We start from the raw sequence: 20,841 nt of genomic DNA, 5'->3' as shown, positions 1-20,841 counted from the left end.
CATGAGATCTCTACAGGGGACACTGCTCCCATTAGAGAGAGATACCATTAGATTATGTCGCAGATGTATCAAGAAGTGAAAGATCTCTTGTCTCATATGTTATGAAATAGAGTAATTCGAGAAAGTCAGAGCCTTTGGGCTGCACTCATTGCACTAGTTTGAAAGAAGGATGGGATCTTGAGGTTCTGCGTAGATTATCGGCGGTTGAACTCTTGCAAGTTGCGGGATTCCTATCCGCTGACACGGATTCCTATCCACTGCCATGGACTGAAGAGTCCCTGTCTGCTTTAGGAAAAGCTAAATATTTCTCCTCCCTCGATCTGACCAGCAGCTACTGGCAAGTTTCTTTGGCTGATAAGGATAGTTGAAGACTTCCTTCATACTCCCCATGGATCTATTCGAGTTCAACTGGATGCCCTTTGTCCTAACTAACGCACATGAAACGTTTTAACGGTTGATGGAGAGATGCCTTGGGTACCTCAATTTCGAAGTGACCTTAATCTATCTGGATGACATTGTAGTATTCTCCTCCACCTTCGAGGAACATCTCAGTCAGTTAGAATACGTGCTAGAGAGGCTCTAAAAGCATGGGCTGAAGATTAAACCTTGGAAATGTCACTTGTTCCAGGAGGGAGATTGAGTATCTGGGGCACACCGTCTTCAGTGCTGGGGTCCACACCACCCCCGAAAAAGTGTCAGCTGTATAGAAGTGGCCAATTCCAACTAATATAAGAGAGCTAAGAGCGTTCCTGGGCCTGTCAGGTTACTATCGAAGATTCATCAAAGATTTTGCCAAAATAGGGACCCCGCTCCATGAGCTTCTGAGAGGATCAGCTGCAGGACATAAACAACGGGCCATTCAGTGGGGGCCTCGACAGGAAGAAGCCTTTTGAGCCCTGAAGATGGCATTAACCAACGCCCCCATATTGGCCTTTGCTGACTTCTCCCAACCCTTCTTACTATACACCGATGGAAGTCCGTACAGCCTAGGATCAGTATTAGCACAAATTCAAGAAGGCAAAGAAAGGGTGATTGCATATGCTAGCCCGTCACTGAGAGAAACCGAAAGGAACCCTGATTACTACAGTTCATTCAAGTTAGAGCTGCTGGCGCTAGTCTTGGCCATGACTGAAAAGTTTGCTGAGTATCTGTTGGGGTTGGAGGTTCAGGTTCAAACCGATAAAAATCCCCTTGCTCATCTCGAAAATGCAAAATTGAGATGGGAGCACTTGAACAAAGGTCAGTTGCCAGAATGACCAAGTACCGGTACAGAATCGTGTATTGGTCAAAAGCTCAGAACACCCATGCCGATGCACTGTCTCGAGTCACTCCAATAAGTCCGAAGGGAGACACAGATGAAGATCTAGAAGGCGACAGGACCCCAGATTTCACCCGTTTCGCAGCTGCCGTGGTGGCCGCCCAAGAAAAAATGGCAGAGCATACATCTGCCCAGGTCCTGGGACGCCCAAGGGATGAATGGATTTATCTCCAGCAGACCAATCTTGAACTTGCTGAGCTGAGTAAGTGGGTTACCTTGGGGCAGAAACCTGATTAGGAGTTAAGAGCTTTATTATCAGCTAGTACGTTTCAGATCTTGGGCCAATGGGAAAGACTTGTCATGAAGAATGGTCTCCTGTGCCGAAGGATTCAGCTGCCTCGGGAAATTGACCTCACGTGGCAAGTGGTGATCTCTGAAGAAATGGCGGTGAGTCTGGCTAAGGAAGCTCATGAATGGGGGGCCATATGGGGGGCCCATTGCGGCACTGAAAAGACTTTCCAATGGCTGCAATGATTAGTGTACTGGCCTCAGCTGCACCAGACGGTGAAAAAAGCTAGTTGAAGGTACCGTCAGTGTGGGTTAACCAAGCCTCCAGAACAAAGGGCACCAGTCCAAACTATAAAGATGCCTGGCCCATTGGAAGTATTGATGGTGGATTACTTGATGATCGGAACATCCTAAAACAGTTATGAGCATTGTTTAGCAATGATTGATCACTTCACAAAGTTCGCTGTGGTCACTCCAAACCGAGATCAGGCGGCAGAAACGACAGCCAAAGCAAGTTGACAAGATTTCATCCGTGTGTATGGGTGCCCGGAGAGAATTCATTCAGATCAAGTGGCCTGCTTCCAAGGGAAGATTATGGACAAACTGCACCATCTGTACGGTATAAACAAATCCTGGACCACGCCATACCACCCACAGGGAAATGGAGGTTGTGAACGCTTTAGTAGAACTCTGTTACAAAAACTATGGACACTGGAAGAAGATCAGAAGATGAGGTGGCTTGAGTTTGTCTCCGAGCTGGTGTGGGTGTATAACAATCGGGGTCATGGGACAACTGGATACACACCCTACACATTATTGTTTGGGCAAGGTGATCGAGAAATTACTGAATTTGAACTAGATTTAGTGGATGAACATGGGAAGTCACCCAACTACCTAGATTCGGGGCCATTGTCATCGACTTCAAATGTTGAGATGCTTGGTGGAACAGAAACGTAAGGAGATAGAATACCCAGTGAAAAGTCACAGGAAAAACCCCTTCAGGCAGGAGCATGGGTGTTAATAGGAGCCAAGCGACCCAAAATAAGTTTGATTACTGGTGGGGGGAAGTGCCCTATCGAATTATGAGGAGAGTCCACCCAAATAGTCCAGTTTATGAAGTTCGACCGGAAGGTGAAGACAGTGCCCCGATACAAGTGTTGCACAGAAATATGCTTCGCCCATGCCTTTCTGAGGTGGAAAAATTTGAGAAGGTGCTCCCCCTGAAGACCCCACAAGAAGCAGTTACTGAACCGGCGGTCGATCATGACGAAGGGTGGATCAATGTACCGATGGAATTACTGGGTCTGAAGCACAGTGAACCGACTGGAACCTCGGATCTCTCAGAAGAATCCCTATTGGGAGGACCCAGAACAGAATGAGTCAATGCCGGCATCCTTCCTAGATGGTACGCACAAGATGAGTTTGCCTGGATGCAAATGTGGTGCCCCTGAGGGTTCAGTCGCCACAGAGGTACTGCACCTCACCCAGAGGTGTGGCATCTCCTTCTCTCAGGTAAGGATGGAGTACTGCCCGGGACCTCAACACCTGCACTCAACACTACACTACTCCAGGCTGGCTGGAAGGGCATTATGCACTTCTTTTGCTGCCCTGTCCCTGGCTGGAGTGGGGGGAACCAAAGTGAGGGGGAACCAGTAGTGGGTGTGGGTGGAGGACGTAGAACAGGGGAGCACTTAGAGAGTAGGTATATTTAAAGTGTAGCCATCTTAGGGTGGCAGTGCAGTAAGTAAGTGGCAGCAAGAGGAGAGGAGGGGAGCAGAGTCTCTTCAGGAGCTCTGCTCCAGAGTGGGGCCTAGTGAGAGAGGCCCTGGAGAGGAGTGGGAGCAAGGGAGGAATGCTCCAGGAACAGAAGGGATCCCAGGGGGTACGGTGAGTGCAGGACGGCACCCGTACGCCCGAATCTGCCAAGCGTCAGAGGGATCAGGCCGCAGGAAGGGAACCGGTCCCTGGACCAGCCGTGTTACTCCAGGTCTCGGCTGGAAAACCAGAGGCTTCTGCACTTCCATGGTGCAGTTGCTACAACCTCACCCTAGCCGCCGTGAAGGGCACCAAGTAGGTCCTGGAACTCCAGGTTGCCCAGAGGGATCTCAGAGTACCCGATCGGGACTGTGTGTGGGGGAGCGCAGGGCAGGAGGGAGAAGACCCAGAGCGGGAAGTCGGTCAAGGAAGGAACATAAAGAAAGGGGGTCCCGTTAAGTGCTTCTGATATACTTGAGGGAGTGCTGAACCCCTGCCTGGCAAACGCAGTGCAACGCGGGAGGCTGACACCTGGACAGTGTACCCGAGAAACCTAAAAAGAACTGTGAGTAAACTCGGATGACTGCACTCCACTGTCTCTGTCAGTTATTTCTACCACACTACCACTCCTGCACTACAACGCCCAGCATCACCATCTGCACCTACACTGCCCCGGGGTCCCGCTCCGCCTGTGGGGAGCAGAAACATCCCAGCTGCCATCCCATCACCCCCGGAGGTCTGCAGCAGCGCCGGTACTCATTACCGGGAACCACAGGTGGCGTCACGAGACAAACTGTTAACAAAACCCCTTTTAAAGAGTGACCCCAGGGTACGGGCCTGGGAGCCGACTGCCATGACCTCCCAAGAAGGTGGAGGCCCGGGTACCGAGTCTCCCCCATATCTCCCCCTGGGCAAGTCACAAATCCAACAGAAAAAACTCAGGAATGTATGCGGCTCTTGGCAGAAGTTGGACTACCTTTAAAGAAGCAACACACACTTGTAAACTTCCCTTGTCCAGGGACTGGCGAGATAAAAGAAGGGAGGAATGTAAGGAGACAAGACACTGTGGAATCAGAACAGCATGGAGGCGTGGCAAAGGGTAGGAGTTTGATCAGGACTTTGGGTACAGTGTTGTCAGGGAAACCAGCTCAGGAGAAAAACAGCAGGTGTGCAAGTTCTGGGGTGATTCTGGCGCCGAGGAGAGAGACGGGAGAAGCAACAGCAGCGTCCGGAGCTCCTGTCAGGAAGAAAAGTGCCGCACATCTGCCCAGCCCAGACATCGACAGTCAAGCCCCGAAGACCCAAGTGACGCCAGTCAAGGTTCCTCACCACCGTCGGTCAGGTGACGTCGGTCGACAGGACGGGAGCAGGTTGCGGTGGCACAGTTCTCAGATGTGTAAACCAGTGACAGGACGTTGCAGAAGCTCCGGAGGTGTCAGATCGGAGATTCACGGTCGTGCCGGCGACCAGGAAGGACGCACGAGACGGGCCGTTACCTCTGACAGGGACATATGTTACCGGGCACGGATAGAGGGAAAAACAGTAGTCAGATGGGGACTGGAAGACGCTAGAGCGGCATCGCAAAAGTGGATAGAGAGTGACGGGGGAAACGGGCAACGAGTTGTGATAGGAACAGAGTATTGCCACGGCTTTAAAAGACTGTCCCTCGCCCACTATAGTTAATGACAATCTAGTTCCCCTTCCCTCCAGTAGATCATTTTAAACTACCAGCCCCTGAATTCTAGTGTATTCTGATCATTTATTCTGTTATGTGATTTCCTGCTTATTTTGCTGTCAAACGTTGTAAAGAAATTGTTACCATATAATACGTGTTTTACAATTAATATTAGTTGTTAAAGAAAAGAAATATACTGTTGTTCTGCCTGTGTCTCCGCTGTTGCAGTCTGGTACCTGCTTATAGATGTTCTCTAAAATCAGACATTCGTTTAGCAATTAACTTAACAAACACAATGGCTAGCTGCTGCCTTAGTATTTTTTTAGGCTTCGTTAACACAGCAGCTTCCATACACATACATTAACCTTAAAGTAACAGAAAAAGCGCTCAGGAGCAATGTGGAGGAAGCCTAAAATCATAGGGCCAGCTGTGCTGGAGCGGAGCAGGTGGGGAGTAATTGGAAGAAGTGGAAGCTCTTGTGCCAATCCTGCGCTTAGTGGGAGGAAGGTGTGGGAGCAGAGGAGGGGTTATAAGCGGAGAGCTGCAGCCTGAGATGTGGAGTGTCCTTTATGAAGGGTCTAACAGGCTGTGGAGATGGCTGGTAAGGCTCTGCAGCTGCTCTATGGGGTGGCTTATTCTGGACTTTTCTGCTTCATGGACTCTTTCTGTCTTCCAGGAGGACACTTGTTTCTGTTCTTAATCATCATCGTGAATATATCCTCTTCATTCCAGACCTCCAGCACAGGTTAGTGAAGTCTTCTGCACTCTTTTCTCAGGTTATTGGGCTTCTTGTGATATTCCCTCCAGGTTTCACAAGTGCTGAGGATAGTAACACTCCATTGTGGGATCTCAGTACACAGCTCTGGCATATGTTGGTGCTGCAGTAACTGCGGTGCATTCCTCACTGGAGAAGTTAGGACTTGCACAGTTCTGCTGTGAGGTCTCGCTGTCTTCTGTAGGGCTACAGATATTTCCCCTACTTTTCTGCATGTGACATAGTTTCCTTGATGTGATGCCTGAATGAACATTTTTGTCCTATTCTGTAAGCAATGCATAGTAAATGCAATTGTATTGCACAGCACTTTACAGACATTATCATCTCTGTCCCCGTTGGAGCTCACAATCTCTAAATTCCCTATCAGTATGTCTGTGGAGTGTGGTAAGAAACCTGAGGAAACCATTCAAACTCCTTGCAGATGTTGTCCTTAATGAGATTTGAACCAGGACCCCAGCACTACAAAGCCACAGTGATAACCACTGAGCCACCGTGGTGTGTGTGTGTGTGTGTGTGTGTGTGTGTGTGTGTGTGTGCATGTATAATATAATTTGCACATGGATATCTTGTTAGAAATGTTTAGATTGAAGGTGTGTGGGGTTTTTTTTTTTTTTTTTTTAAAAACTTCTTTAAGTTTCTGTACTACAAAAACTCATCTTACAGGACCAATAAGGTCCTCTTCTCTCACTCTGCATGTAGTGCTGTCTAAAGCTTTAATCTGCAGATTGGGGGCCACAAGGGCAGGTGCTAAATTGTATGTGGGTACAAAATTTTGCACCCCAGTACCATGGTCAATATGATCCCGAGTGGTGGGGTCAGTCTATAGAGAATCTTAGGGAGTGCCCAGTAGCTGCGTTCAGAGTTGGGCTTCATTCACATGCAATACCGACCAAGAGAAACATTTTTTTTTTTTTTTTTTCTCTTCTCCCCAGGTATCATTTTTAGTTGTTTCTATTACTTTTTGCTAAAGGCGTGTTTGTTCACAAGCCAATAAAAAAACAAAACAAACAAAAAAAAAACTTAATAGGCCACAGGTTTGTTCGAAATTATCACTAGGCCACAGATCTGAGATTTGGAAGCCTTCTGATTAGCATCTCTCAGGCCACCAGCCCCACTATCAGTATTTGGTCAGTATAATATCTCAGGAGTGGGAGCCAAAACCAAGAGAGGAACAATCAGAGAAAAGATATAATAGAAACAAGTCACCAATTCTGCATTTATCACCCACTCCTGGTTTTGGCTCCCACTCCTGAGAAAAAATACTGACTGTATACTGATAGTGGGGCCGTGGCCTTTGATCTCCACTTGTATGGCCGAGTCATAACTAGAACCTCTGATCACACTAGGACATGCCTGGAGTCTCACAGATACAGGATTGGATCCATCATCTTTCACAATATGTTTTTATATAGAGCCACAAAATACCAGGAATCTGTAGGTTCAAGAATAAAAAAAATCAGACTGCACATGGCTATCTCGTATGAATCTACCCAAAGGCGGCGGCGCTGACCGCAGTACCAGTATAGAAATGATTTTGATCATTCGTTGTACTTTACATGGGCAGCGCTTAGTTTAATAAGATGCAGGGTATAATTATTATATGGAGCACTTCGTAAGCCGTTGGCTGCACTCTGCATAGTGTTTCTGAATTTCTGTTGGCGGCTGTGCAGATGACTGTATACAGACTACAGTACCCCCCCCCCCCCTTTATTACTTTTTTTATTTAGGTAACTAGTCATAAGGGGAATATCGAGCTAGCTTTGTTCCAAGCTGCGTTGTCTTATTTGCACCACATTTATTATATAGTTTTACAATGTTTAATAAACCATATTTATCTTTAGGTTGAGAAACTTTTTTTTTTTTTTTTTTTTTTAATCTAGCTTCCAGCTTATTTTCATTGCTAACCACGCTCCTTTTCCCACCTCCTTTCCAAAAGTGAACAGTGACAGAACATGCCAAGCTATAAACCTTTCTGCTCAACCTTTAACACAAGGAAAACTTTAATAAACTCTCTTGCTATACTTTTAGTGACTTTTTTTTTTTTTTCTTTTGTATAGCAAAGTCTCTAAAAAATAAAGAACAGCTACAACGCTGGCAGACTATCGGGGATTCTATTTAGTCTGTGTATATATTTTTTGTTCTACAATACATAACATGGCTACACTTGGACACTAAGTTCCCTTTCCCCTTCCTCCACAGCACCCACTTCACTTTTCCATACATGTGAATGGAACCCTTATACTGCAAATCCATTAGACCCGTCTGATGCAAATTGGGGGAATCAAATACTCTTTATGCTTTTAGTTACAATAATTTAAGTGCTTTTGTGGATGAAAATATACAGTGAAGTTATTCTTAGTTTTCAGGTGGGGGCAGGATGGAGCGCGTCTGTTTATCTGCTCTTAAACACGCTTCTGTTTAGAAAAGCTCCAGGCAAAAAAAAGCTGCAAACTTAGTCCAAATGCAGAAGGAATAGTCGATCTCGGAGGTTTCGGTCTTACAGAGGGGATAAAAAAAAAGAACAGGAGTGTCTACCGAAGAGCACCACAAAAAAATCTCACCAATTGTGACTCTTGCGTTGTCTTGTCGCAGATCCAATATGGTGTAGATCAATACCATATAATGGTGACAATTGGGATTGCATCTAGGGGAGAATACATTGCTATCGGTGGGAAATATTTTCCAAATTTTCTTTTGTACTGTAGTCAGCCCAAACTATTTAAAATAACCATATAAAATTAAGAGACTATTACTTTTCAGTGTCGTCCTGAAGACTTGCGTGTGAATCTGTTAAGATCTAGACAAAGTGGACTCAAGAGTTGGCGTAAAGTGTAGTAATACTTTCTCGCGTCAAAAAATTAGAGCAGGTCCCCTTATCTTCCTGGGCATAATCTACAGAGTTCCAGATGCACATCTCTGTAAGGTTCTGTTTAACCACTACAAGTCTTGAGTAATATATTTTGTACAGGTCCCATCCAGACTTTCCCCCTTCCACACCCCCCAAATAAAAGTTAACATGGGGTGATTCATGTTCCTGTTATTGTACACGCAGGCTCTTGTAAACTCCAGATCCTAAAGGTCTTACAATATCCACACCTGTAGACCATGTCACATAAGGGCTCAGCAGTCAAAGGACAGATCTTATTGGTGAAGTGTCGTGGCTCTAAGCCGAGACTACAAGGTTTTAGACTCTCTTCCTATAGTTGTACTTTTAGGGTATAACTGCAGGGATGCTGAGGCTGCTCATGAGGACACCGGTATCTAAAGAGGGATAGCTGATGGAAAATCATAGTGCAGGACACTTTATTTAAAACTTTTCTGCTAGGGAAAATGGAATCTGTTACAACAAGCAGACTCCAAATGCTGCCATATTGTGCCTCTAAATATTCTATGGAAAGGTACAAAATGTCAGGATATGGGACCTTTGTTGCTTGTGTGACACTTGCAGCCCAATCCTGAGAGATGTGGGGTTACTCGGAGCCGGGTCAGATGTTTGGTGGGTTGTAGCCGTGGCCTGGACCCGTTCCGTGCCCAGGGCCGTCACAATAAAAGATGTAATGGGCTTTCAGGTTTTGGTGTTAATCGAGTGGTTATATAGACTATGCCACCTCTGGTTTCTGGTGATCCTCCACCAGCACTGCGTTCAGTCCTCTGAGGCGGGATGTAGTGGCAGCAGCAGATAGTACTACTCCCCACAGGCAGAGCAGGGCCTCAGGGCAGAGGAGGCAGGAGGATGGGAATTATAGTGGGAGATGTGGTGCGGTGCCGCGTTGCAACAAGAAACCGGAGGCCATAGGGGTAGAATGCACAGCTGCAAGGCTTCTCCCTGCTCCTCACGGCGCTCTGCAGCCACCAGGACCGGGGGTCCGACAGCCTCCGAGTAGTTCAGGTGCTTTGGTAAGGACCCCGCACCAGAGTGTTCCCACTAGGTCCTGTCCGTATGTGATGCGTATACTAAGGCCTGGTCTCCCTCTGGACTATGCGCAGAACAAGGGTACGGGTGGCGACTCCGCTCCGTCCTTTACCCGGTGGGATCCACTGAGCCTCCGGGCTTCTCCGACTAAGACTTAAAGTGACAGTCAGATATCGGGGGGGCCGGTACCCCTTTTGCAGCATGACTCCCTCTGACTAGGCCAGAATAGTGAGGACAGGTGGCGTATGCCGCTCCGTCTGCATCCCCCTGGGATCCTTTTGCCTGTGGAGCTTGTCTCCTCTACTCCCCTCCAGGCCTTCTTGGGTAGGGACCTTGACCGGGTAGAGACAACCGTTAAATCTCGCCCGCTCCTCGTCTCAAGGCCAAAGCACGAGGACCGTGTCCCCATCAACTGCCGGTTCACACAGAAAGCCACTTTCCGTGATGAAGATCACAATCAAAGACCGTAAGCCCAAAATGGCTGTTGGTTAAATATGAAATATTAACCCCTTTACGACATAGGGTGTATTAGTATGTATCTGTGCCCTGGGATTTATGGACCAGATATGTATTTATACGCCCTGGCAATTTCACCCGCACACAGGCTGTGCGGGCGCGATCGCTGCCGGATGTCAGCTATGTGCAGGGAGTGGTCCCGCACTGCTCCCGGCACATTAACCGCTGCGATCGAAGTCGATTGCGGTGGCGATCGCCGATACTCGCCTCCTCTTCTGGCCTCCAGCACTGTCTGCCGTGGCTTCCAGGATGTTGCCATGATGACCCAATGTCGTCATGACAACATCTGGGTTACCAGACAGCAGGAAGATGTGTGTGTGTGTGTGTGTGTGTGTGTGTGTGTGTGTGTATATATATATATATATATATATATATATATATATATATATATATATATATATATATATATAATAAAAAAATATATTTTGGACATGTGCATTGCCAAACTATCTTCTCCCTGTCCAGCGCTGACAGCCTGCATGGCACAGGGATGGTGCTGCATTTCTGTGCCATGCAGGCGATCAGAGAAAAAAAAGTGAAAGTCCCAGAGTGGGACAAAGTAAAGTGTCATAAAGTGAAGAGAAAAAAAAAATAATCCACCAAAAATAAAAATATAATGTACCCATCAATAAATATTATTATAAAAAAAAAAAAACAATAAAAGTACACATTTGGTATCGCCGTGTCGAATGACCTGACCTATAAAACTGACCCACTAGTTAACCCATTCAGAAAACAATGCTTTATCACCATACCGCCAAACAAAAAAATGGAATAACACGCGATCAAAAAGACGAATATAAATAAAAATGGTACCGCTGAAAACGTCATCTCGTCCCACAAAAAAAACAAGCTGCCATACAGCTCCATCAGCCGAAAAATAAAAGTTATAGCTCTCAGAATAAAGCGATGCTAAAAATTTTTCTATAAAATTGCTTTTATTATGTAAAAGTGCAAAACATAGAAAAACGATATAAATGTGGTACCGCTGTAAGCGTACTGACCCAAAGAATAAAGCTACCTTATCAATTTTACCACACACGGAACGGCATAAAAAAAAAAAAAAAAAAAAACAATTCCTGAATTATTTTTTGTTTATTCTGCCTACCAAAAATCGGATTTGAAAACGATCAAAAAATGTCACGTGCCTGAAAATGGCACCAATAACGTCAACTCATCCCGCAAAAAACAAGCCGTCACATGACTGTCTGCCAAAATCTGGAAAAATTATAGCTCTCAAAATATGGCGATGCAAAAACTAGATTTTACAAAAAATGCGTCTTTTAGTGTGACAGCTGTCAATCATAAAAACCCCATATGATTCTGGTATCTCTGTAGTCTCACCGACCCGAAGAATAAGGTCGTCTAATCACTTATACTGCACGAGGAACGGCGTAAAAAATAAACTCTTGGGTTAGGTTTGTGCTAGGGTTAGGGTTGGGGTTAGGGTTGTGATGGGGTTGGGATTTTTTTTTCAAATGTAAGAAAAAAAACATGACGACTAGTGTTGAGCGCAAGTGCTCGCTACTTGAGTTTGCATTGGGTGCTCTGGTATGCATTGAGTATCGTGGGTATTTGAGTGACATGCTCGAGTCTCCGCCCCATATGCTTCGCGGTCAAACTTTGCGGGGATTGCCTGCCATGCACGAGCAATCCCCGCATTTTTTTTTTTTTTGGTGTCTAATAACCGTGAAACATGTGGGGCAGGGACTCGAGCATGTCACTCGAGCACACTCAGTACATGGTGCATACCGGAGTACCCGATGCAAACTCAAGTAGCGAGCACTTGCGCTCAAGACTAACAACTTATTCAATATGATAACATTAGGTCATCAAATTCTGTCGTACCTCTGGGTTCAAAATGTTCACTATACCCCTTAATAAAATCCTTGAGGGGTATAGTTTCCAAAATGGGGTCACTTGTGGGGGAGCTCCACTGTTTAGGCACATCAGGGGCTCTCCAAACGCGCCATGGTGTCCGCTAACAAATTGAATGGAAAATCGGCTCAAATTGTTAGCGGACGCCATGTTGCGTTTGGATAGCCCCTGTGTGCCTAAGCATTGGAGCTCCCACACAAGTGACCCCATTTTGGAAACTAGACCACCCAAGGCACCTATCTAGATGCATAGTGAGCACTTGGAACCCTCAGGTGCTTCACAAATTAATTCGTAAAAAAAAGTTTTTTTTTTTTATTTTTACAAATCAATTTGTGAAGCACCTGAGGGTTCCAAGTGCTCACTATGCATCTAGATAGGTGCCTTGGGGGGTCTAGTTTCCAAAATGGGGTAATTTGTGGGGGAGCTCCAATGTTTAGGCACACAGGAGCTCTCCAAACGCAACATGGCGTCCGCTAATTATTCAAGCAAATTTTACAATCTAAAAGTCAAATGGCGCTCCTTCCCTTCCAAACCCTGCCGTGCGCCCAAACAGTGTTTTTTCCCCACATATGGGGTATATGCGTGCCCAGGGGAAATTGCACAACAAATTTTGGTTCCATTTTTTTCTTGTTACCCTTGTGAAAATAAAAAAAATTGGGTCTAAAGTAACATTTTTGTGAAAAGTTAAATGTTCATTGTTTTCTTCCACATTCCAAAAATTCCTGTGAAGCACCTGAAGGGTTAATAAACTTCTTGAATGTGGTTTTGAGCACCTTGAGGGGTGCAGTTTTTAGAATGGTGTCACTTTTGGGTATTTTCTGTCATAAAGACCTCTCAAAGTGACTTCAAATGTGTTGGAAAAATGAGAAATCGCCGGTCAACTTTTAACCCTTATAGCTCCCTAACAATAAAAAAATTTGGTTCCAAAATTGTGCTGATGTAAAGTAGACATGTGGGAAATGTTATTTATTAACTCTTTTGTGTGACATATCTCTCTGATTTAAGGGCATAAAAATTCAAATTTTGTAAATTGCAAAATTTTCGCCAAATTTCCATTTTATTTATTTTTTTCACAAAAACGCAAGTGATATCGAAGAAGTTTTACCACTGTCATGAAGTACAATATGTCACGAAAAAACATTCTCAGAATCGGGGGGGATCCGTTGAAGGGTTCCAGAGTAATTACCTCATAAAGTGACAGTGGTCAGAATTGTAAAAATTGGCCTGGTCATTAACATGCAAACCACCCTCAGGGGTAAACGGGTTAAGTGTACCCTAAATGTGCATCCTCCACCCTCACCCACTACTAGGTTCCCCCTAACTTTGGTTTCCCTCCCCCCCCCCCCCCCCATCTCCTCTTATCCTGGCTGGGGCAGCACTATGGTGCCTTTAAGCCCCCCTCAGGTGGGAGAGATGTAGTGACGAATGCAGAGGTGGGGTCCTGACAGCTGCACCATCCTTACCTCGAAGGAGAGATACCACACCTCATTAAAGAGGTGCAGTACCCCTGTGGCGACCAAACCCTCAGGGGCGCCACACTTGGACCCATTTTATGGCTCCTGACATATGGCATGTTGCATACAGGGCACCTCAAGCTGGAGGTAACGGGAAAGGTAGACGGTTCACTGCTTGGATCATTTGTTTATCCAGCAGACAAATACAATACACAATGTCTGAGTGACATGCCAAAAAGTTTGTTTTTATCAAGTTGTCCAAATACAATATTTTCTGTTCCCTTTCTTTTAGGAGTATAAAACTGGAAAGGGGAAAGTTTTGATAGTTTGTGCACAGAGCCTCTTCCAGGCAGATTCTGTCCCAGAACTTGCCTGAAAAAACGCCTTATAAAATGAACACAAATGCACAGCAATGTCAAAACACCATTGCTGTGCACATTCTATCTTGTCACGTCTCTTAACCACTTCAGGGTTTGGAAAAGCAGTTAAAGACCTGCTCATTCTTCAGGCGGCTTCTGCTAGGAAGTCACCTGCCCTCTAATTTTTTTGAAAGTGGAAAAACTCGACAGGTGCGCTGGCTTCTAAAAGACGACAGACTTCTGGGGACATCCTGTAGAAAGTCTATGCATCAACAGTTAAATGAAGTCTGTCAGCACAAAATAACTGTTCAAACCAAGCACAGTTGCCTAATGCATGTCCAAACTGCTCAGTGCACCGATTTGTTTTCCATTGATCTCTGCTTTATTCTATAAAGCCAAAGCCTTCATTCAAGGAAGAGGGCAGAGATGGTTGGGAAGGTGCACTGACCTGCTCGGCAAAGCTGAGGATGCACCCAAGCTTTGTCTGAGCAGTCATTTGTTTTATAAGGAGTTATAGTCCATCAGTTTAGCTATAGAAGCTCCTTCTGAGATGTAGAGATTTGAAGCCAGAAGTTTCCATACACTATATAAAAAGACACACTTCCATGTTTTTCTCAATATCTGACATGAAATCAGAATAAACCTTTCCTGTTATAGGTCTATTAGGATTATCATAATTTTTAATATTTGCCAAATGCCAGAATAATGAGAGAGGGTGTTTTTTAAGGCATTTTTATTACTTACTGCAAAGTCAAAAGTTGACATACCAATGAAATGTACTTGGTACCATTGCCCTTAAACTGAATGACTTGGGTCTGTCTGGGCTATGGCAGTGACCTCCCTTATCGGTGTGCAGTCTGTAGTGCACGCAGATTAAAAAAATAAATGGGCTCATGTAGACTTGGTACATAACACACTCTGCAACTTAACCTGGGACAGATTGCCATGAATGTAGTAAAGACTGAGTAAGAAAACCACCAATTCATGTATTTGCCACCACTGATTGGTTGTTCACCTGCCTGATGTAAAGTCTACAAAGTTTCTGGAAAACACAAATATTGTGGGAAAAAGTTTTAATAAAGTCTGTCCCTCCAGAGCTGTGACCATTGTCTAACTAAGATTCCAGGAAACTATTTCCACACAAGGAATTCAGAAAAAAAAGAATGTGAAACCCAAAGCAGCCAGGGGCAACAACACGTAGAGTCTATATTGTCTTATTACAGATGGCATGACCATAAATCTACGAACACAGGAGTGGTGTCTATCCTCCCCAAACATTTGGAACTGAATGGCTTTCAGACTGTTGAAGGCCGACTACAAGTGTTTCTTTCCCCCATGACTGCACCACAGAGAGAGGGGATCCGCCCTTCAAGGACAGGAAACCTACAGAAAAAAGGGTGGTGCCTCTCTCCCACATCAGTTGGTTTCCTGTCCTTGACTGGATCCTACAGTTCCAGAGGCATACCTGTGGGGTTTCTGAAGATGGACGTCGTGGGATGCCAGTCTGATCCAGGCAGCGGGGGTCCCCTGCCTCGGCTGAGGCGGTGTCCTGATGCGCCACTGCTGGGGTCAGTGGGGCTTTAGGGTGTGCAGAGGGGGGGTCCAGACTAAGAGGACAGGGCCTGTCGAGGCCCGCCGAGGTGCTGTTCTGGACCCCCCTGGTTGTGGGAGCACGGCCTGGCGGCGTTCTTTTCAACTTCCAGGTCTCCCGTGCATGCGAGAGGGTGCCTCTGGATGACATGTCGCCGCAAGGCATGATTGGGTAACCAGTCTGCGCGGGGGAGGAAGGGGTGCTGGGTTACCACAGGCTCATGGGAGGGAGGAGCTGCTTATCTCCCAGTGCCTTAAAAGACAGCGGAGGACGCCAGGAGCTGCTTATCAAAGCTCTGGCACGCTGTCAGGGGGGAAAAAAGAGGAAAAGTTAATTGTATATTTACAAATTAAATATACACTATAGAGGGGGAAAAAAAAGCATGTGTGACCAGGAGCTGCCTGAGGAGCATGAGCAGCATCCACAGTCGCCACCGCTGCCAACCCAACGAAAGAAGCCGGAAGAAACTGGGCACCAGGACCGTAACAGTGGAAGCGGGTGCTCCGGCAGATCGTCACAGCGCAGCAAGGACTCCACCTCAGCATCCTCCCAGGAGGACTCGGTCTACAAAGATGGCTCCGCCTCCTGAACCGGTACCCGCTCTTCGTCTGGTTGGTAAGTGAGCTTCGTGAAAGTCCACCTTGTAACTAGGGGCTCTCGTGCTCTGTCTCTTATAGGGGAAAAAAAGCACAGGGAAAACCAAGAATAGGACCTGTGCACTATGCACGGAAGCCTTACCCACTACTTGGGATAAGAGACTCTGCAGCTCCTGCATTGAGCAAACTATATGCGAGGGAACCCCGAGACTTGCCTCTGAACTTGGAGACCTAATTAAATCGCAGGTCAGAAACGCCATTAAATCCTTTCAGGGGGGTAAAAGGTTAAGGAAAACTAAAAACATATCCCCCCGAGTCCGGATCTAGCAGTTCTGAGGATGGCGGAGATTCAGACACTTCCATCTCTTCCTCGTCTACAGATAGAGGATGGAGCTGCTTCCCTATTGAGAAAACAGCCTTAAGGCAGTCAGGTCTACCATGGGGTTAGCAGATCCCCGGCCCCAAAAATCTATCCAAGACGTAATGTTCAGCGGTCTAGAGCAAAAAAAAGGATCTTTTCCACTAAATGAACATGTTCACTCTCTGATTAAGAGAGTGGAAAAGACCAGAGAGGAAGGGCTTCCTTTCCCCTAAATGAAAGTACCTGTTTGAGGATCCTGCATGTTCCTTTTGGGAGACAGTGCCAAAACTGGATGTCGCCACAGCTAAAGCCTCAAAGAAATACTCCCTCCCATTTTGAGGACATGGGTGTCTTAAAAGACACCATGGATAAAAAGGCAGACACCTTCCTAAAGGGTTCCTGGGAAGCCGCTGGGGGGGTTGGGGTGGGGGGTTAAAACCTGCAGTAGCTGCCACATGTACAGCCAGGTCATTAATGGTCTGGCTGGATCAGCTTGAAACACAACTGAGGCAGAAAACATCCAGGGGCACAATTCTTGAAACTATCCCAATAATGAAAGGGGCCGCGGCCTTCCTAGCTGACGCCTCGGCGGACTCCGTCAGATTGGATGCTAGAGCAGCAGGGCTCGCTAACGTGGCCAGACGAGCCCTCTGGCTCAAATGTTGGCCCGGAGATCTACAGACTAAATATAGATTGTACTCCATCCCCTGTGAGGGCAAGTTTCTATTTGGGCCCGCCCTTGATGACATCTTGGATAAAGCGGGGGACAATAAAATGTTCCCTATCCTGTCTAACACTGCTTACAGGAAACCTTTTCGGAGTAAAAGGTTTATCCGTAGAAAACGCCCTTAAGAGCAGGATAGGTGGGAAGACAGGAGAAGGAAAACCAAAGGGTTCCTATTCAACAAACCTTCCAATGATAGCCCCCCCCCCCCCCCCCCCATGAAGATTTGCCCTGGGTGGGGGGGGCTTTCTGCTATCAGACCTTCTTCTGGCCTGGGAGCTAATATCCAACAGCTCATGGACTCTGAGCCTAATACAATTGGGCCTGAAACTGCAGTTCCTCAAATTCCCTCACCAAAACTGTCATGACCCCTGAAAGGTCCTCAAATGAGGAGCAACTGTCCTTGGAGCAGGAAGTCCTGGGACTGATGGGGAAGGCTGTCCTTCAAGAGATCCCGTTGGGGGGGGGGGGAAGGCATGGGCTTCTATTCTCCATTATTCCTGAGAAAAAAAACTGATTGGACGACTGTGAAGCTAAAAAAAGCTGAACAAACTTTTGAAGGTGGAAGCCTTCAAGATGGAAACAATAAAATCATCAGTAAAAATGTTTCCCGATTGTTTCATGGCCGTCCTGGATTTAAAAGACGCTTATCACGTCCTGATATGCAAAGACTACCGGAAGTTCCTCAGAGTAGCAGTTCCTATCAGTGGAGTAGTCAAACACTATCAATATACGGCCCTTCCATTCGGCATCGCCATAGCCCCAAGGGTTTTCACCAAAGTTGTTGCAGAGGTGATGGCTCATGTAAGGGAACAGAACACCCTGGTCGTCCCATACCTAGACGACTTCCTGGTAATGGGCAGCTTCCTAGACTGCAAATCCCATATGGAAAAGGTCATGGATTGCTTGACTCTCTTTTGAATCTGGAAAAGTCCAAAACAGAACCATGCCAAATACAGAAATACCTAGGCATCGTGCTGGATTCAAAAAGACAGGAGTCGTCTCCTCTCGGGGGAAAAGCCACAAAATCATAGGCCAGATATCACAGGCAAAGTCCCACCCGTCTATGTCCTTTCGGAAAGCCATGTCCCTTCTAGGCTCCCTGACGGCATGTTTTCCGGCTGTCCAATGGGCTCAAATACATACCAGGACCCTGCAGTGGGAAATCCTAGAGGCAGAAAAATCCCTAGAAGGGCAGTTAACGCTATCTGCAGTAACCACACTTTCCCTAGAGTGGTAGGGGAACAGAAACAATCTAGCCTGGGGGATTCCTTGGACAATCCCGACACCGCAAATCCTGACCATAGATGCAAGTCCTGGGGGCTGGGGGGCTCACCTCAACAACCTGGTAGCTCAGGGGGTCTGGACTGAACGCCTAAAGCTAGTTTCCTCAAACATGAAGGAGCTCCTAGCAGAGTGGGCACTCTGGGAGTTTATGGACACCACGTAAGGGTCTTTTCAGACAACCAAGTAGTATTGGCGTACCTAAACCACCAGGGGGGTACACAGTCCCATTCTCTAATGCAGGTGGCAGAGGTCATCTTTTGCTTAGCCGAGAGGAACTTACAATCCCTATCAGCCCTACACATAAAAGGGATGGAAAATCACACCGCAGACTTTCTGAGTCTGACACAGCTAAAGCTAGGCGACTGGGAGTTAAGTCAGTCGGTCTTTCGGCAGATTGTACAAATGTGGGGTCGTCCCTCCATAGATCTGTTCGCCAACAATCTGAACAAGAAAACGCCTTTTTGCTCCCTAGACCCCCAAAGGGAACCAAGCAGCCGTGGATGCCTTCATGATCCCGTGGAGCTACCCTCTAGCTTACGCTTTTCCTCCGACCACTCTGATTCCAGCTGTTCTGAGGAAAATCGGGGAAGAGAAAGCAAGGGTAATTTTGATAGCCCCCCCCCCCCCCCTTTGGGCAAAGAGGGCGTGGTTTTCATGGCTGGGGAGGCTATCAATCTCTGACCCATGGGTGCTTCCGGACCTTCTTTCTCAGGGTCCGGTTCTCCATCCTCGGGCTTCAAGCTTACACTTGACAGCCTGGAATTTGAGAGTGTTCTTCTGAAAGACAAAAGTTTCTCCCCAAATCTTATCACCACACTACAAAGTAGAAAACCAGTGACCACCAAACTGTACGGGAAAACCTGCAAGAAATTCCTTTCAGTCTCAGGTTCCAGGTTGGGTGGGAAGGTTCCATTGACAACTATCCTGGAATTTTTACAGAGGGGTTTGGAGCAGGGCCTAGCCACAAGTACCTTTTTAAAAGCTTAAGTTGCATCCCTGGGAGCGCTCTACAACTTTGACCTGGCTAGGGATAGATGGGTATCTAGGTTTATTAAAGCATCAGCTAGATCCCGACCCATCCCATCCTGAAAAACTACATCCTGGGATCTAAACTTTGGTCCTTTCAGCTTTAACAGAGGGCCCTTTTGAACCTCTGTCGGAAGCATCCCTAAAAAATTCTGTCCCTAAAAACAGCACTCTTGGTAGCTCTCACATCCACACGTAGGGTTAGTGATATTCAGGCCCTATCGGCAGCCCCGCCCCCCCCCTCCCTTTCCCTCTTAGAGCAGGGTTCCCCAACTCCAGTCCTCAAGGCCCACCAACAGGTCATGTTTTCAGGATTTCCTTAGTATTGCACAGGTGATGGAATTATTGCCTGTGCAGGTGATGCAGTTATCACCTGTGTAATACTAAGGAAATCCTGAAAACATGACCTGTTGGTGGGCCTTGAGGACTGGAGTTGGGGAACCCTGTCTTAGAGGATAGGCGGGGTCAAATTTTCAGAGTAACCCTATCTACCAAAAGTGGTGTCAAAACTTCACAGGTCCCAGGAAATAGGAAATCACCCTCCCTTCTTCTGCCCCAACCCTAGGAACACAAAAGAGAAGGTCTTGCATACACTAGACATCAGAAAGTGCCTAATCCGATACCTAGAGGCGACACGAGTGTAGGCAGGATAGTGCTTTGTTTGCTTTCAGGGCCGTTGTAAGGGGAAGAAAGTTTCTAAGGGCATGCTGGCCGGATGTATAAGGGAGGCCATCACACTATCGTACTCCTCACATGGGGAAGCTGCCCTGGAGAAACTGAAGGCCCACTCAACAAGAGCAGCGGCAGCCTCCTGGTCAGAGAAGGCCAGTGCTACAATAGAGCAGATATGTAGAGCGGCAACCTGGTCTTCTCCCTCTACATTCTTCAATCATTATCAGCTAGACTTAACCTCTTCTTCAGACCTTACTTTCGGGAGAAGGGTTTTGGAAGCTGTGGTCCCCCCCCTAATGAGTCACTTCTCTGTATTCTCTCCATGGTGCCGTCATGAAGGGGGGGTGGGGGGGGGAGGAGAGACTTGGTTACTTAACGGGATTTCTCAGAGCCCATGACGGCACCCGTACATTCCCTCCCTTCACGTGTGGATGGGCACACTTATTAGTTACTTGTTGTTGGCACGTGATGTCTGAGGTCTTAAATTGTAAAATTTTGTGTTACTAACCTGGTGGTCCTCTCATGCTCTGTAAACTGATGCGGGAGAGAGGTACCGCCCTTTTATCTGTAGGTTTCCTGTCCTTGAAGGGCGGATCCCCCTCTCTATGGTGCTGTCATGGGCTCTGAAAAATCCCGTTACCGGTAAGTAACTACATCTTAATGGCCTTTATCTTGCTTGTCTCTAGTGCTGAGACTCTCCAGATACGGTGTAA

General features: G+C 46.7%; 1 protein-coding gene across 1 annotated transcript in view; it reads left to right on the top strand.

Annotated features, from left to right (window-relative positions):
* The first annotated feature begins 5,467 nt into the window (after positions 1–5,467).
* The window catches only part of PTGS1 (prostaglandin-endoperoxide synthase 1), a 55,333-nt gene continuing 39,959 nt past the window's right edge, over positions 5,468–20,841 (top strand). Inside the window, exons 1-2 of the mRNA XM_073639728.1 lie at positions 5,468–5,577; positions 5,653–5,721. Coding sequence (XP_073495829.1) covers positions 5,571–5,577; positions 5,653–5,721 — 76 coding nt within the window. The 5' untranslated portion in view covers positions 5,468–5,570. The remainder of the gene's footprint in view (positions 5,578–5,652; positions 5,722–20,841) is intronic.

This window comes from Phyllobates terribilis, unplaced genomic scaffold (genome assembly GCF_046119375.1).
Source record: "Phyllobates terribilis strain yellow unplaced genomic scaffold, ASM4611937v1 Scaffold_7__3_contigs__length_470593459, whole genome shotgun sequence".
Lineage (NCBI taxonomy): Eukaryota > Metazoa > Chordata > Amphibia > Anura > Dendrobatidae > Phyllobates > Phyllobates terribilis.
Note: the sequence above shows the minus strand (reverse complement) of the source record. Positions and strands in the feature narration are given on the sequence as shown.